We start from the raw sequence: 15,720 nt of genomic DNA on the forward strand, positions 1-15,720 counted from the left end.
GATAGCTCTAAGAGGTGTTAGGAGATTAGGCTGAAAATGTAGGTCACTCCTCTTCTCCCCCCAGCCATCTGGGAACCATAATATATGAGAGAGGAGAGAAGACAGGGACACACATGGGGAAAAGGTGAGGAGAAGCAAGTCTTGTGAGGGCAGTTATGAAAGTTAGCCATTAGAATAGTGGTATTTAGATTTCTATATCTTTTGGCAGCTCAGAAGGAGCTTGAGTTCCCTCACTCTCTCTTTTCCTATTTGGGGCTGGGTTATTTAAGAGTGGAAAGTTCTCCACGGGAAAAGTTTCTCATCTCTATGCTAACATAATCTGGGGGGGGGGTGGTGGAGGGACAGCAGTGGCATAAGCCAGCCAAAGTGGAGGTTGGGAAGGAGCAGAAATATAAGGATACTTGAGAAGAGGAAACAGACCTATCAGGACAGGAAAGAGTAGGTATAAGAGAATGTAAAGAACACTTAAAGAGGTGCACAGAGTCCTGGAAGGTGGGAGTTTGCTTGGAGTTTGTCTAGCCCTTGGAGTTTGTCTAGTCCCAAGCTTTGGATGGTGGAGGGTTGAGGTTGTGTTCACATAGAGGGAGAGTGGTTGGGGTCATTGTAGCTCTCTGTATTAGAAAACTAAGTACATATGAGTCAAACCATGAGTAAATGTACTTGGAAAGATATCCGCTTCCCTTCACTGAAAACAGTCATACTTGTCTACTCTTCTCCCTTTCTTCTAACCCTTCAGGTCAATGCGATATGCAAATGATCCCTCTACCTCATTGGCTGAGGCCTGAGCATCACGGATGATCTCAAGGAGCTAGCCCTTTAAGAGGGCCTATTAGGCTCTGTGCCCACAGCCCCCCCTAGTTCTAAGCACAGGGGTCCCAGGCATTGCTCCATGGCTCCTTCAGTTTTGGAGGAAGCTGTGCTCATCTGGCTCTGACCACATCATCTCTGCCATCTTTAAAGTGAGTATGTCTGGAACCCACCTGACTGTTAGGTGTCTCGTGTACAATCCCCTCCCCTGCTACCTGCTATATGCTCTCTGTTGCTTGCTTTCTAGCAGCTTCACATTTCTGTATCCTGCTTCACTCACACCCTGGCTACTATCATATCAGAAAGGTAAGCAACCTTCCCTACTTATTTCATCTCTGTGTGCTCAGGTCTTTTTGCACACCTCTCTCAATGTCTCACCATCTCCCTCCTGCTAGGACCAATTCCTTTAATTGAAAGCAGCAACTCTTCCCTGGGGCAGTTTTCCTTCTATCACTCTGGTTAGACCTTGGGGGACTGAGATGTGGCTGAAAAGAGGTCTACCTAGACTTGAAACATTGAGAGGGAGCCAGAGTCTAAGCCTTGGGGATAAGCGCTCTCTGTCCTGCCCCTTTTAGGAATGAGGAATGGGTTGTTGTAATTGAGAGTTAGGCTACCGCTGCAACTTGCAGGCTGGAAAGGATTTCTAAAGTTCTCTAGATAGAGATTACCCAGGTTGACATGTATTCTACAGTTGGTAACAGAGGTGGGGGGCACGGGAAATGACACACAGAGAGATCCTTGGTGCCATCTTTGGGACAGTCTATTGAAGTTAAACAGATGGTTTGCTGAGTGACTTCTCAGGTGAATGTGTGTTGTACTTTGTGAATCTGCCAGAGGGAGGCTAGGAAGAAGTCTTGTCTAAAATTGTATGAGCATAGACCTTTTTATTGGTACTGCTCAGAATTAGTGTCCTGTAGAACACTCTCTGGGATTTTACAAAGTCTAAGTGCCCTCACTGAACAGAAGGAGAAGCAAGTCAGGAAGGCAAACTTGAGCCAGGAGCCGGTGGCTCATGCCTATAATCCTAGATACTCAGGAAGTTGAGATCTGAGGATTGTGGTTCAAAGCCAGCCTGGGCAGGAAAGTCCGTGAGACTCTGATCTTCAATAAACCACTCAGAAAACTGGAAGTGGCACTGTGGCTCAAGAGGTAGAGCGCTAGCCTTGAGCTAAAGAGCTGAGGGACAGGGCCCAGGCCCAGAGTTCAAGCCCCATGACCACACACACAAAAAAAAGGCAAACTTTGTCTGCACTATGTTGTATGAACATAGCAGGGTCTGAATGGAAGGAGGCTGATCAGTCATGGTGGGCTCCTGTTGGAGAGATTGGCCTTGAGATGAAATAGGGGCCATTCTATCCTGATCTTTTCAGAATTGGTTCTAGGAACTTTTCTTTTTCCCTTAGAAAGTCTCAAGCTCCTGTAAAAGAAATTCATTGATTGATTAATCCATAGAACAAATGTGCACTAAAGTCTTGTACATTTAAGACACTGTCCTAAGGGTTTTGAAAGATACAATTGTAATAGTATAGTATCCTTTACCCTAGAATTCATAGCATACATGCCTTCCCACTGTCTTAAAACACCACACACACTTACACACACACGCACATGCACACACACACGCGCACACACAGTTAATTAAGCACATTTTTAATTGCTACTTGTTAATGGACTAGTGCCTCTGGAGATGACAGAATCTCTTAGCATGTCTAGTATTGAGAGGATTGAAATCACTGTCATACCACTTTTGTTTTTCAAAAATCATGGTGGTACCAGTGGAGTGAGAGGCTGTGTTGTCTTTTCCCTCCTGCAGACCTTCAGCTGTCTGTGATCTGTCATGAGTCCCTTGCTACCTGAAGAGTGGCCCTCAGTCTAGTGGTGGCTGGAGGGAACAGGGTTATATCTTTATTCTGGCTTTCCAGAACTCTGGCTCTGGAGAAAGAGGGGTTTGGTAAAAGGGGGTGGATGACAGGCAGCCCATATTTCCTATTTCTTGCAGGCTCAAGTCCCCCAGCCCAGTCCCAGAATGGCATTGCCCCCCAGCCCCCTGGCCATGGAATATGTCAATGACTTTGACTTGATGAAGTTTGAGGTAAAACGGGAGCCCTCGGAGGGGAGATCTGGACTCCCTACACCCTCACTGGGCTCTACACCCTACAGCTCTGAACCACCTTCACCCACTTTCAGTGAGCCAGGCATGGTGGGGGCCACGGAGGGCCCTCGGCCAGGCCTGGAGGAGCTGTATTGGTTGGCTACACTACAGCAGCAACTGGGAGCTGGGGAAGCGCTGGGGCTTAGTCCTGATGAGGCTGTGGAGCTGCTGCAGGGTCAGGGCCCAGTCCCTGTTGAGGGTCCCCATGGCTACTACCCAGGGAGCCTGGAGCAAACAGGAGTCCAGCATCCTCAGGTGAGTAATTAGCAAGCTGATCTCTGGTATAGGGAGGCCAGCCGAGGGAAGATGCTCGCCAGGACAGGAGGGTTTCTGGAGTGGGTTGTGGACTGAAAAGGGCAGGAAAAGGGAAGAAAGCCCCTTGGAAGAGATAAGATAGAAAAAAACAAAAGCTATGTGGCTTTATTTTCCAAAAATGCAGAGAAATGAGTAGGTTCAATCATGAGGAACTGGGAGAAGATTAGAAGGGGATCAAAAGGGGAAGGGCTGTAAATTAAAGAGCGAGGAGGGGGGAGTATGACAAGTAAACAAAGGTGGGGTGTGGAAGGGAGCCCAGTTAAGGCCGCAGTTAACGTTGGCCTTGTCAGGGATTCGTACTTCGCCTGAGTCCAACCTTCTCAGGAAGGATTGGGACTCATCCTATTAATTATAGACACAGATGGGGGGTGTTGAGCACAGGCATTAAAGCATAATCTAAATCCTTTGAGGGTCACAGGGTTGTGGCCTTCCAGACAGAGAAAAGGGGCATACTGGAAAGACCAGTCCTGTCTGGGTGCGGGTTCGAGTCCACGTGGAGCCAAGAGGAGGGGGGGGGGCTGTGGCCAGCCAAGAGGAGTGGGGGGGCGGATACTAAGCGTTACGGCGCACGATTGGCTAGCTTGTCCGCAGGAGGCGGGGCCTGCATATGGGGCGGGGGCTAGCCGGGCCCCCGGAGATCTGTCGCGGACCTGGGGTAGGGTCTAGCTTGGGACAGATTCTGTAAAAGAGAAAGGATTCAGGTAAAGATGCGAGCCTGGGGAGGAGTCTTCCCAGGGCTTGGGCCAGCCTGGGGTGGGGAAACCAAGTCCCTGCACTGTTGTTCCTCCGCAGCTGGCTGAGAGGTTTTCGGATGCGGCTCTGGTATCCATGTCGGTGCGGGAGCTAAACCGGCAGCTGCGGGGCTGCGGGCGCGACGAGGCGCTGCGGCTGAAGCAGAGGCGCCGCACGCTGAAGAACCGCGGATACGCGCAGGCCTGTCGCTCCAAGCGGCTGCAGCAGCGGCGCGGGCTGGAGGCCGAGCGCGCCCGTCTGGCCGCGCAGCTGGACGCCCTGAGGGCCGAGGTGGCCCGCCTGGCTCGGGAGCGGGACCTCTACAAGGCCCGCTGTGATCGGCTGACCTCGAGCGGCGCGGGGTCCGGGGACCACACCCACTTCTTTCTCTGAGCCCCTGGGAGAGGGGGTGTGGGGTACGGTAGTGGCTGCACCCACGTGGGTGGCACCATGTGGGAGGGGGGGACACGGTACCCATCACTCCCGGGAAACCTTTAGATCTCGTTTCATTCCCTGTAAGACTACGTAAATATTCCTAAACTTCTGGACCCTCGTGGCAAGCCCAGGTTAGATGCTGGTCATTGTTCTGGGAGCTGAGTCCCCACCCCTTGCAGGTTGTGAACGCACCGGGCTCTGCAGAGGACGGAGTCAGACCTGAGAGGGGAGAGAATGTAGGACAGGAGGAAAGGAGTGGGGCCTGGCCCCCACCTCGTTTGGTTATTATTATATTTTTATTTTTGCCGAGCCTGGAGCTTGAACTCTGGACTTGGGTGCTATCCCAGAGCTCCTTTTTGCCCAAGGCTAGCACTCTACTACTTGAGCCACAGCACCATTTCTGGCTCTTTCTTTGATTAATTGGAGACAATAGTCTCAGGAACCTCCCCTCCCCCCTTTCAAACAGCCATCCTCAGATCTCACCTTCTGAGTAACTAGGATTACAGGCCGTAATTCAAGGTTTTCGACCTGTAGTGCATTAAGGCTGTAATGAGGCTGCATTTTCACTGAAAGTTTTATAACTTTCCCATTTTAAAATGACTGCGTTTTCGAGATTTTAATTCCCAATAACAATCAGACTAGAAACTCTGCCTAAAATGTTTTTCTCTGTCAAACCTAGGGGCCTTCAGGGCCCAGAACAGCTCAGGGCAGAGGAATGAGCTCCAGGGTGGCAGTTAGTATTTGTTGGGAGAGAGCCCTAGGCAGGAGCCTGGAGACCTGGGCACTAGTCCCAGCTCTGTCACAGGATCCCTCTGTCACCTTGAGCAAATCAATTGCTCCCCTGGGCCTCAGTTACTTTATCTAATCCCCATTCGGATTGGATGACTTCTGACACCTTTTCAATTCTGGCATCCTCCCTCCCGCCTCTCCCTCCAGTGAGCAAGTCCCAATGGTCTCCCCAAGAGGACCCAAGATGACCTCACTAAAGGGACAACCTGTCCTCCAGCTTCCTGGCCAGAATCTAAGCAGTGGAAAGAGCCTCCCAGTTGGGGAAGGAAGCATGGTTTCTCTGGAAACTCTCACTCAGACTTGTCCGCTGCTTGCTCCTTTCAGTCTGCCTAGGCCTTCAAATCTGCAGAGAGGCTTCTTGCTACCTCTTGCTTCTCAGGGCAGAGATGAGACTTCTCCAGATGAGGAGCTGAGTGGAGCTTTTGTGAATTAAACTTGAAGTCTAGACAGAACTCTAATACTATTGGCTAAATGTTCTTGTAATTTAAGAAGTGTTCATTTTCTAGCACAGCTTCAGACTACTGTTTGTGTGTGTGTGTGTGTGTGTGTGTGTGTGTGTGTGTGTATGTGTGTATGTGTGTGTGAGTTGTGGGAGAAGGAGAGAGAGAGAGAGAGAGTGTGTGTCTCTATGTGAAGCTGAGCATTTCTGGAGAGCCAATAAAAATGGGATGGAGGTGGGATTGGTCCAGATGGAGTCTCTTTCTCCTCCTCCCACCACCACAAAAGCCCAGGAACAGCAGTGGCCTGACTAGGCCGATCTGTGGCTATCCTGGAGGTCTCACTGTTGCTATGGCAACTCAATCTTCCAGTTCAGCAACATAAGGGACGGGCCAATGGGGCCTCTGGGTAGAGTAGAGGTGTTGAGCTGGGAGAGAAAAACCTCATCAGCTACTATGCCTGTCCTCTTAGGGACATAATAAATGGGAGAAGCAGTTGGGTGTGGGGGAAGTGCTTCCATATGTCTCTCTTCCTTTCTGCCCTCTCTATCCGCCCCCCTGTCCAGCTGTCTCTTCTTTTCCCATCACAATTCTTGTTCCCTCCTCCCCCTTCTCTAGCTCAGCTTATGCTTCCTCCACTCAGAGTCCTCTTTATCCCCCTCAGACTTTCTCTCATTTCTTCATTTCCCACCTTCAGCCAATGGCCACACACACACACACACACACACACACACACACACACACACACACACACCACACATGCCAGGGGCTTGTGCTCTTGACTTTTTCATTCAAGGCTGGCACTCTACTAATTGAATCACAGTTCCACCTCTGTTTTTTTTTTTCTGGTTAAATGGAAATAAGGGTCTCACAGATTTTTCTGCCCAGGTTGGCTTCAAACCATAATCCTCAGATCTCAGCTTCCCAAGTTGCTAGAATTATGAATGGTGGGACTGGGGCAGAGAGGATATCTCCAAGAATTCAGCCCATCTTTCCTTACTCAGTGGGCTATTTTATTTTTATTTATTGCTACGTAGCCCAGGCTGCCCTTGAACTCAAGATCTTCCTGCCTACACATTCTAAGTGCTAGGACCACAGGTGTGCACACCACATCCTTCCCTTACTCTGAATTTCACCTGTGTCCTCACTTGCTCTATGGATCTGCAATCTAGATTCATCACCTCTTTTACACTTGTTTTTTACATTTTCTTTTCTTGGGCAGGGGGCAGGAGCAGTATTGAGATTTGAACTCAGGCCTCATGCTGCCATCTAGGCATTCTAACTGCAGAGCCATTCATCCAGCCTTCACACTCACATTTCTTACATGCATAGCACACAAGGGCAAAGGTGCCAATTCACCTATGCCTGTGGACACAAGTAGGCCATATATCTATATATATCTTTAGATTTGAGTCTCAAGATGATACCTAAGGGGTATCACAGCTTGCCCTCAAACAAAAGTTGCCCACTATAGTGATGAAGAATGTGAGCTCTTTAGCCACACTCTCTGAGCTTGGGTTCAACTTCTCATTCAACTAGCTCTTTATTGACTATGGGTGCTTTAAAAATCAAGCCTTATTGCTTTGTCAGAAAAATGGAAAGAATATGAAAGTGGAGGTATGGTTCAAGTGGTAAAATGCCAGAGGTGAGTAAGAAAAATGGTGCTCCCATTTACTATTATAATGTATGCACCTAAAGAAATACAGGTGGATAGTAAAGAATCATTTTGCTGGAGTTTTTGAAACACTGAAACCATGCTCATGAAGAACTAAGGGTGTGTGGCACACTAATATCAGGAATGTCAGGCCTTTTATCCTTAAGTGCCCCCTCTGGAATTGGATGCCAGGGGCTCACACCTGTAATCTTGCTACTTGGAGGCTAAGATTTGAGAATCACAGTTCGTAGCCAGCTCAGACAGGAAGGTCTCTGAGACTCTTATGTCCAATTAGCCAGCAGAAAGCAGGAAGTGGAGCTATACCTCAAGTGGTAGAGTGTTAGCCTTGAGTAAAAAAAAAAACTAAGAGATCCAGGACCCCAAGACCAGCATTAAAAGGAAAAAATAAATGCCTCTTTTATGCTTGTAACCCATTAGAAGACCTGCTTCCTACTTTCAGTTCTCCCCCAGTGTCTTAGTCCGCCCCACAGCTGCGTGGGGGTTGGGGTTCAGCCCCTTGGAGACTCAGCAGGGCCTCTTTGGAGATAGTTATAATATAGTATCAGACTGCCCTCTTGACAGCCCCTTATTACCTTCCCCAATCTCCTCTGCAATTAACCCCCATGTTGTCTAGACCCCCTGGGCTTGGGAGGTGAGGGTGGGGGCCCTTTACAGCCTACTGGCACATATTGGGGTAGGACTATAGAGACAGTGGCCTTTTCCTGCCGTGTATGTGAGAGCTATATGGGCTGTCCAATGAGCACCTGAGGAATGAATAGAGGCTCAAGGGCTAGGTTGGTTTCCTTTATTAAAGGCCAGAAAGTCGAGGTTACTGAAGGAAGTCACTGAAGGGGCCACAAAGTCTAGGGCTTAGAGAGCTAGGGGCAGGGCCCACCACTCATTTCCGGGACCCAGGGGACACAGCTGATCCAAGAGGCAGAGGCACTGGACACTCAAGTCACAAGGGTCAGGACAGGCACCTGGGAGGGGGTGGGATAGTTAGAAGCATCCTCTCCACTACACCCCACCAAGATGGGCTCCTTGAAAGTTTTACTTTGTACCCCATTTTTGTGCCCATCCTTTTGAGTCCCCCAAGACTTACTGAGAGGCTGAGGGAGTGTCGTTTGGTGAGAGGAAGTCAGGGGCTAGGGCTGGGGGTTGTAGTGGGTGTGCAGGGTCTCGGAGCCCCGGGGCTGATGCCCTGGCTGGCGTAGTATTCCACCACCTGCCGGGGCACCTCAGCCAGGACACACTTAGCCAGCGCAGACGGCGCTGCCTGGGGAAAGGGAGGAGACATGCGGTTAGGGGAGGGGAAGGGGCTGGGTTTTGGGGGTGGTCCGCATTTTTCCCCAGGTGAAAGATAACGGTTCTGAATCCGAGGCTGGAGGAGCTGGGAAGTCCTTTGGCCAGGAGAGGGCACCAAGTACTCACATCCTTGAAATCTCGGAAGGGCACGAACTGGACGATATCGCGGGCTGCGGGCACCCCTCGGGGGCAACGCAGGGGACCATCGTCGCCATCCAGTAGCCGCATGTCGGAGAAGTCGGCATTGCCCACACCAACGATAATGATGGACATGGGCAGGCGGGAGGCGCGCACGATGGCGGTGCGCGTCTCAGCCATGTCGCTCACCACTCCATCCGTGAGCACGAGCAGCACAGAATACTTCTGAGATGGGGGCAGAGAGAAGGGTCGTCTCCGTGTGTATAGGGCAAGCCCAGGCCCTCACCCTGGAACCACCCTAGGACACAGGCAGCTCCTGCCTGTTGGTTTTGCCTTCTCACCGTGGCTTGGCCGGTGCTCTGCTCCCGCTGGGCGGGCTCTGCCACACGGTTGATGATGGGAGCCACATTGGTGGGGCCATAGAGCTGGATCTGGGGTAAGCAACGTCGATAGGAGGCGATGACCCCGGCGATCTCTGTAGGAAGGCAGAGAGAAGAGGTGAAGCTGGCCGGGTTGAGGAAGGAGCCATTCCGGATACTCCCTTAAGACAGGGTGGGGCGTCTGGCTTAGAACTGTCAGCCTCTTCAGTTGGGTGGTCATTCAGGCAAAGGCTGGAAGTTTTACCAACCTCCTGATCAATGAAGACAGGGTGTGGATGGGTGGTACAGACAGGGAGCTGGGATCACAGGAATGAGCCCATGCCAAAGATGTGTGCAGCAAGCTGTGTGGCATGGGGAAGCCAGGCTGGTGGAACTCTCCCAGCTTACCTTCACATTCAGGATTTTCAGGGTCAAAGTTGATAGCAAAGTCGTGGGACACCTGTGAGGGTAACGGGAAGGCAATGAGAGGATGACTGTCCTTCCTGTTGGATCCTCATCATCTTCTCCCTTCCTTTGCACCCAGCCTACCTCAAAGTTGGGAGGGATTCGAGCGCCAAAGCCAAAAGCCGGGAACCGCTTATCACTGCAGAGAAGAAAAGGCGGTGGGACTCATTGGGCAAGCCTCCCTCTCTGACCCTCCTCTGCCTCCCACTGACCTGTCATAATCCTGGCAGATGCCTCCCACAGTGCGTAGGGCCTGCAGGTAGTGGTTGGGCTGGCGGGGACTGAGACAATGTAGGGACTGGCTGCTCCTTGGGTCCCCATTGGAGGCAGTGAAATCAATGGCCACCTGTAGGGGTGAGGATGGGGAAAGGATCATGTGGTAGCAATGAATGCCAACAACAGAGAGCCTAGGTTAGGGTCTGAAGGGAGGACTGAGGTGAATCTGGGTGAGCCCATAAGCAGTCTCATTAGGGGCAAGGTATACATTACATGATGATAGTGCTAAGGTTCATGCAAAGCCCAGATCAGGCAAATAAGATTTTGAGTTCCTTCAGTTTGCCACAGACTTAGCCTGTCTCTCGATATGTCCCCATATTCTGAGTCTTTACCGTGAAGCTGATCTGGCAACCACCCATGATGTAGTCCAAGAAGGTGTGCACTTTCTCCACCTAGTGTGAAAGTGGGAGATGAGATGGTGCTATCAGGAGGGAGCTTGGGAAGCACTTCTTTGGGGAAGGGGAGGTGTCCGAGTTCTTGAAATTGTGGTTTGAGATGGGATAGAGAAAAAAGTTCCCAGTTCCTGGGAGTAGAGAAAGGAACTGATCTTGAAGCAAGGGAAGGCTGGGATCTGAGATTGTGGTAGGGAAAAGAGCAGATGCAGGGGAAGGGTGGAGCGGAGACAAGAACTTGGATTTACCGTGCATTGGGCCAGCACCACTGTCCCTGAGCTCTTGTAATTCTTCTTTTTGTCTCGATACTTGGGGTTGATACAATCCCACTGCATCTAGACACCACCCACCCCACAAATGCAGAGTCACAAGTCGGTTGGTTAGGTGACCTCTTCCCCCTTCCAGCAAAACCTCCCAGGATAAGATTCATGACCCCATCCATCCTTCAGCCAAGCCTGGGAATTGGCACCTCCCCAGCTCCTGTCACCTACAGTGATCTCTCCAGCAGCACCTTCAGGATTTCCCCAGGGTTATGGGTAGGATTCTAGGGGTAGAGTGGGGTCTCTGTGGCACCTCCTGTCCAGGGTTTGCTGTCCCTTCTTGCATCTCCTGGAAAGTGCTGGTGAACTCGCCGATGAAGTCATGTTTCCCGCTGGAGTCATAGTCATATACCAGGAACTGGGGAAGGAGGGGAGGGGTGGTACAAGTTGAGGATGCTCTGCAGTGGATGGTGACTTAAGAGGGGAGGGCCATGAAGTTTCTAGGCCCAGACAGAGCTCCTTAATGTGCCTTGGAAGGCCACCTGCTGAGCTCAGCTGGCAGGGATGTTGGTCTCTGCTAAAAGGCACACGTGTGGGAAGCTTAACACTTAGCTGTGAACTGTTATTTATCCCACAGGGAGAAGTGCTTATTACAGGGGGTGAGGGAGGAGGCACGCCACACTGTGCACACCCAGCAGGAAGGGGACTGGTTCTGCTGCCGTTACCTTGAGGGGCCGGTGGACATCACAGCTGCACAGCGAGTGCAGAGACAGGCGGAATGGCTCCCAGATGGGGTTCAGGTTGTTTTTCACCACCTTGGAGAGGGACCAGGAAATTGGTCACCTTGTGTTTAAGTTTCCCTACTCTGTTCTTCCTACTTCTATCCTCTTGCCCCAGGTACTGACCTCAGTCCTCCAGACCAGCTGGTCACTCTGGTCTCCATTGGTCTTATAGATCTCCATGAAAGGGTCTGACTTGCTGAACAGATCCTGGCAAGGCAGAGAAAGGGCCCATGAGTCCGGTGTCGTCTCTAAGGGAGAAGGGGGCTAATATTGAGAAAGAGCAGGTCTGGACCTCTGGGATCTGTCTCCAATTGGAGGCCTATGGCTCTCTATCAAGGGGCATGAAGGCCTGGATTCAGGGGTTCCAACCTTGTTGTCCAGTTTGTGGGCTCTGAAGGTAAGTTGAACATAGTCATTGGTACCAGATACCTCCTCAGCTACGATCTGCAAAGGGAACATAAGTGGTACTACTTTCCCTCTCCCCACCACAAGGGGCACCCTATGCTATTCAAATAGGTGGAAGGGTCCTAGGCAAGAGATCCCCTACATGGATTCCAATGTAGGGGTACTGAATGCCTGGCCCAAAGGTGAGCCCAGATGACCTTTCCTACCGTGATAGTAGACTTGCCCGCAGTCTTCCCATTCTTCAGTAGCAATGGCTTAGTAACCTTGGTTTGTGATACAATCTGGGGACAGAGATAGAGGGAGACCCAGCTGTAATGCTTCCACCTGGCTTGGCAAGGTTCAAGAAGAATAAATACTGAGTGTACATAGCATTGGCCCAGGCTAGGATTACACTCAATTCCCTCCTTCCTTCCTTCCTTCCTTCCTTCCTTCCTTCCTTCTCCTTCCTTCCTTCCCTTCCTTCCTTCCTTTCTTTCTTTCCTTCCTTCCTTTCTTCCTTCCTTTCTTTGTTTCTTTCTTTCTTTGTTTCTTTCTTCTTTCATTTTTGGCTGACCATGGGTCTTTGACTCAGGGCCTAGGTACTTTCCCTGAGCTTTTTTACTCAAGGCTAGCACTCTACCACTTGAACCCATAGTGCCACTTCTGGTTTTCTGGTGGTTAATTGGAGATAAGAGTCTCATGGACTTTGCTGCCTGGGCTGGCTTCAAATTGTGATCCTCAGATTTCAGCTTCCTGAGTAGCTAAGATTACAAGTGTGAGCCACTGGCGCCTGGCTACACTCAATTTCTATAGCAGCTTTAAGAAAGAAGTACAGATTGGGAGTAGAGGTATAGTTCAGGAGGTGTAGAGTGGTTGTTTAGCAGAACCAGGCACATTGCCTCCACTGTATTTTAGATGGAAAAACTAAGTGTCAAAGAAATTAAGTATTGTACTCAAGGCTGCCTAGACTGTGCATAGTTAAAATAGGACCTGGGCTCAGAATGATCTAGTTTTAGGGTTGTGCTCTCTCTTATTTTGGCTTCCATAGGCAGAAGCTAATGAGGATGGGGTAGGATGGAGGGAGGGGAATGCAGACCTGGCCCAAGGTGCACTCTACAGAACCGAGGAAGGTGTCATTGCTGGGGCTTGTGGCTCCATCCTCAGCATCAAACACGTGGAATTGCAGGGGTTGTTTTTCTTCAAAAAAGTACTCAAGGGCCAGTACCCGGGAGAAGACGGGGTTAGAACAAGAGCGAAGCACCTCCGTGCGCTCTACCTGCAACAGGCAGGGGTGGTGGGGGACGGGGAAAGAGCCTTTTGGAAACGGATTCTATTTTCCCCAGCCCTGCCCTCTGCTACCCAATTCCAATTCATGCCAGCTCTCTTAGCCCCCCCACCCCCACCCTCTATAACCACCTCTTTTAAATCTCATCCTGAACTCAGGGTAGTATGGTCCACTGGGCCCTCAAACCTCTAGAGCTTTTGTCGGGGATTTGGGAGCTATGCTATTGCCTCTGGGGCAGGACCCTTTGAGACTCTGAGCTTTCAACTATAAAATGGTTTAGGTTTGGAATGACGATATGCTTGTTTCCAAGGTTACCCACATGGCCTAGAAAAGGTACCCTGGAATTCTCACATTCCCTTGTGAGGCTCTCATTGCCCCCGCCGCATCCTCCTGCCTTTCCAGGTTTAAGCCAGGTTAGTGAAGGCCCCTCCCCCCCAATCCCAACCAGGTGTTCTCACCTCCACCCACTGCTCATCGGAGTAGAGCTTGAGCAGCACACAGGGGTGGGGCTTGGTGAGTGTATCTCGGTCCAAGAGGCCATGGCAGGATACCCGAAGCTCTACCCGAGAGGCCCCCAGTGTCATGGCTGGGGGCTCAGGTACCCATCCCATCTCAGGATCCGACATATTCCTATGGGGACAGAGCAGATGATCTTGTCACTTAGAAAGAGGAGGGGGTCTGTGCTCTGGGAGCCCTGGGCTCCATTCTCTTGCCTTCCTTCCTGAGTTGCTTGGATGTCCTGCTACTCTGTCTTTTGCTTGGCATCTCCAGAGCTCAGAGCATGGGAGGGCAGAGGATCAGAGCCTTGAGCAGAAGCTCTATGCCTCCTCCTCCCCCCTCCAGCCAGCCTGGATGTACAGTGATGGGGCTGTAAAGGACTGGAGGATTGGGGTTGAGGGGTTCCTGGCAGTCTGGGTTCCTGGCCATCCATCTATCGATCCATGCTTTCTGCTGTCTCAGCACCTTGTGCAATTTCCAGGCTGGTGTTGGAGCCAGTGCTGCACTCAGTCTTGGCATGAGGGATCTGAACTGGGGCAAAGGGGTGGGGCAGGGGGCGGAGAGGCCCTTGGAGGTCTGAAGAGAATGGGCTACAGGAACGGAGTCTACAGTATGCAGGAAGAGATAGGTTAGACCACTGGACTATCCATCCCCTCCTTCCTTTCTCTCACCCTCTGGCTGGCTGATGGGAAAGAAGGGGGTGGGCTTCAGGAGTTAGAATCAGGACCAAGGTTTGCTGAAAGCTCCTGCAGGCACCTGGCAGGGGCTCCCATGGTAATAAGCCTGCCTCCATCCCCACCTCCCTTGTTCTCACACTTCTTGGCAGCACTGGCACTGTCTCTTAGCGACAGGGTTTTGGGGGATCCACAGCCCCCTCCATGCTGCCTGTGGGATGCATTCCCACCACCCTCCCCCAGCAGTGGTACCAACAAGCCTCGGGCAGAAGCAGGCAGGGGGACGCTGGCCCGAGTGCATGGCTGCTCAGTCCATCTATCTCTGTCTGTCCAGATCTCAGGGTGAGGCACTTTGGTCCCATGCCCTGCTTCCCAGACCAAGTGTGCGTTGGTGTGTCTGAGTGCTCCACCCTCTGTCTGTCTCCCTTTGTCCTGTGTCCATCTCTGAGAGGGTGTGACAGTTCATCAGAATTGAGACCCCATCCTTTGCTGGATACCCATAATGTGTGTCTTTCTGGATATGTGAGGGAGGGTCTGGGTTGAAGCTGTCTTCTATTTAGCTACAAGTCTCTCCCAGGTTTTGTGGGTTCCCTAAGGTAGGCAGAGGCATGTGGTGGTGAGGAGGTGGGGCAGGGCTAGATCTCCCCGGGGGTTAGAAAAGAGATGTTGTTATGGAGACTGGACTAAGCTGGGCAGAGCCTGGGCTGTACTAGGAAGGGTAGACTCACCTGGGCTTAGTTGGAGGGCTCCTTTCCCCGATGCTCGGCCCTGGCCCTGACTCCTTTGCTGCTCCAGCCGCTGGCGCCGGCTCCGGCTCCGGCTCTGCTGCTATTTATGGGGCCTGGATGAGGAGGGGGGGGCTGCAGCACCAGCTCCCCCCCGCACAGACTGGTTGGGAGGGAGAAGAGGGGAGGGGCAGGGCCACTGCCTGGGAGGGAACCACAGAACTGGAGGAGAAGGGCGGGCTGGGGGGGGCTGGCTCCAAGGCAGGACCCCCACAGACACAGTGACACACATCTTCCCCTTCATACCACACCCACAGCCAGCATCACAGAGAGGCACACATTGCGGTGGTGCATGCACACACATCCAGAAATGATGGCGACACATGCACCCACGACTCACAGGCTCACACATATCTTGACACACATAGGCACCAGTACGCAAACTTACAGTGATACCATAACAGTTACGCCGATACACTGGCAAACACACTCAGGCTCACAGCAAGTGCAATATGACTATTACACTTGTGAAGCACATTTACAGCCACAAATAAAAAAACTTGGGGGCTGTCCTCATCACACACACATATACACACTCACCCTCACCAACCTTGGCTACAGCAGAAGTTGATTTTCATGTGCTTTTTAAAAAATCATCATGTACCACGCTGAACCTCTTGGCTTTTGGGAATGACGTACAGTTCCCTAGTCACCTTCTTTACAAGGAGATACAGAGAATGCAGACAATTGCTTTGGCTACACAGACTCACATTCTGATCACACAGCCAGAGACTAGGGCTGCATGGTGGGGGCATGTGCTGAAACTGATTGCCAAGGCATCTTCCTAGGGCCACAA

General features: G+C 51.4%; 2 protein-coding genes across 3 annotated transcripts; one reads left to right on the top strand and one right to left on the bottom strand.

The window, feature by feature from the left end:
* Positions 1–2,833: 2,833 nt before the first annotated feature.
* Positions 2,834–4,399, top strand: Nrl (neural retina leucine zipper). The gene is made up of 2 exons (XM_013025373.1): positions 2,834–3,214; positions 4,067–4,399. Exons 1-2 carry the CDS (start codon positions 2,834–2,836, stop codon positions 4,397–4,399), a joined length of 714 nt encoding a protein of 237 aa, XP_012880827.1.
* Positions 4,400–8,421: 4,022 nt separating this feature from the next.
* Cpne6 (copine VI (neuronal)) lies at positions 8,422–15,527 on the bottom strand. 2 transcript variants are annotated; one of them, XM_013025343.1, is made up of 17 exons: positions 15,475–15,527; positions 14,902–14,980; positions 13,426–13,675; positions 12,779–12,958; positions 11,910–11,984; positions 11,668–11,742; positions 11,422–11,505; positions 11,242–11,331; positions 10,830–10,934; positions 10,505–10,591; positions 10,197–10,256; positions 9,801–9,934; positions 9,673–9,727; positions 9,532–9,583; positions 9,106–9,239; positions 8,753–8,989; positions 8,422–8,597 (listed from the first exon to the last, which is right to left on the bottom strand). In XM_013025343.1, exons 3-17 carry the CDS (start codon positions 13,591–13,593, stop codon positions 8,460–8,462), a joined length of 1,674 nt encoding a protein of 557 aa, XP_012880797.1. In that variant the 5' UTR covers positions 13,594–13,675; positions 14,902–14,980; positions 15,475–15,527; the 3' UTR covers positions 8,422–8,459. The 2 variants fall into 2 exon arrangements, with proteins under 2 accessions (XP_012880797.1, XP_012880800.1); XM_013025346.1 differs by lacking the exons at positions 14,902–14,980; positions 15,475–15,527 and having other exon boundaries at positions 8,460–8,597; positions 8,753–8,986; positions 13,426–13,593.
* Positions 15,528–15,720: the final 193 nt, after the last annotated feature.

Source organism: Dipodomys ordii, unplaced genomic scaffold (assembly GCF_000151885.1).
Source record: "Dipodomys ordii isolate 6190 unplaced genomic scaffold, Dord_2.0 Scaffold84, whole genome shotgun sequence".
Lineage (NCBI taxonomy): Eukaryota > Metazoa > Chordata > Mammalia > Rodentia > Heteromyidae > Dipodomys > Dipodomys ordii.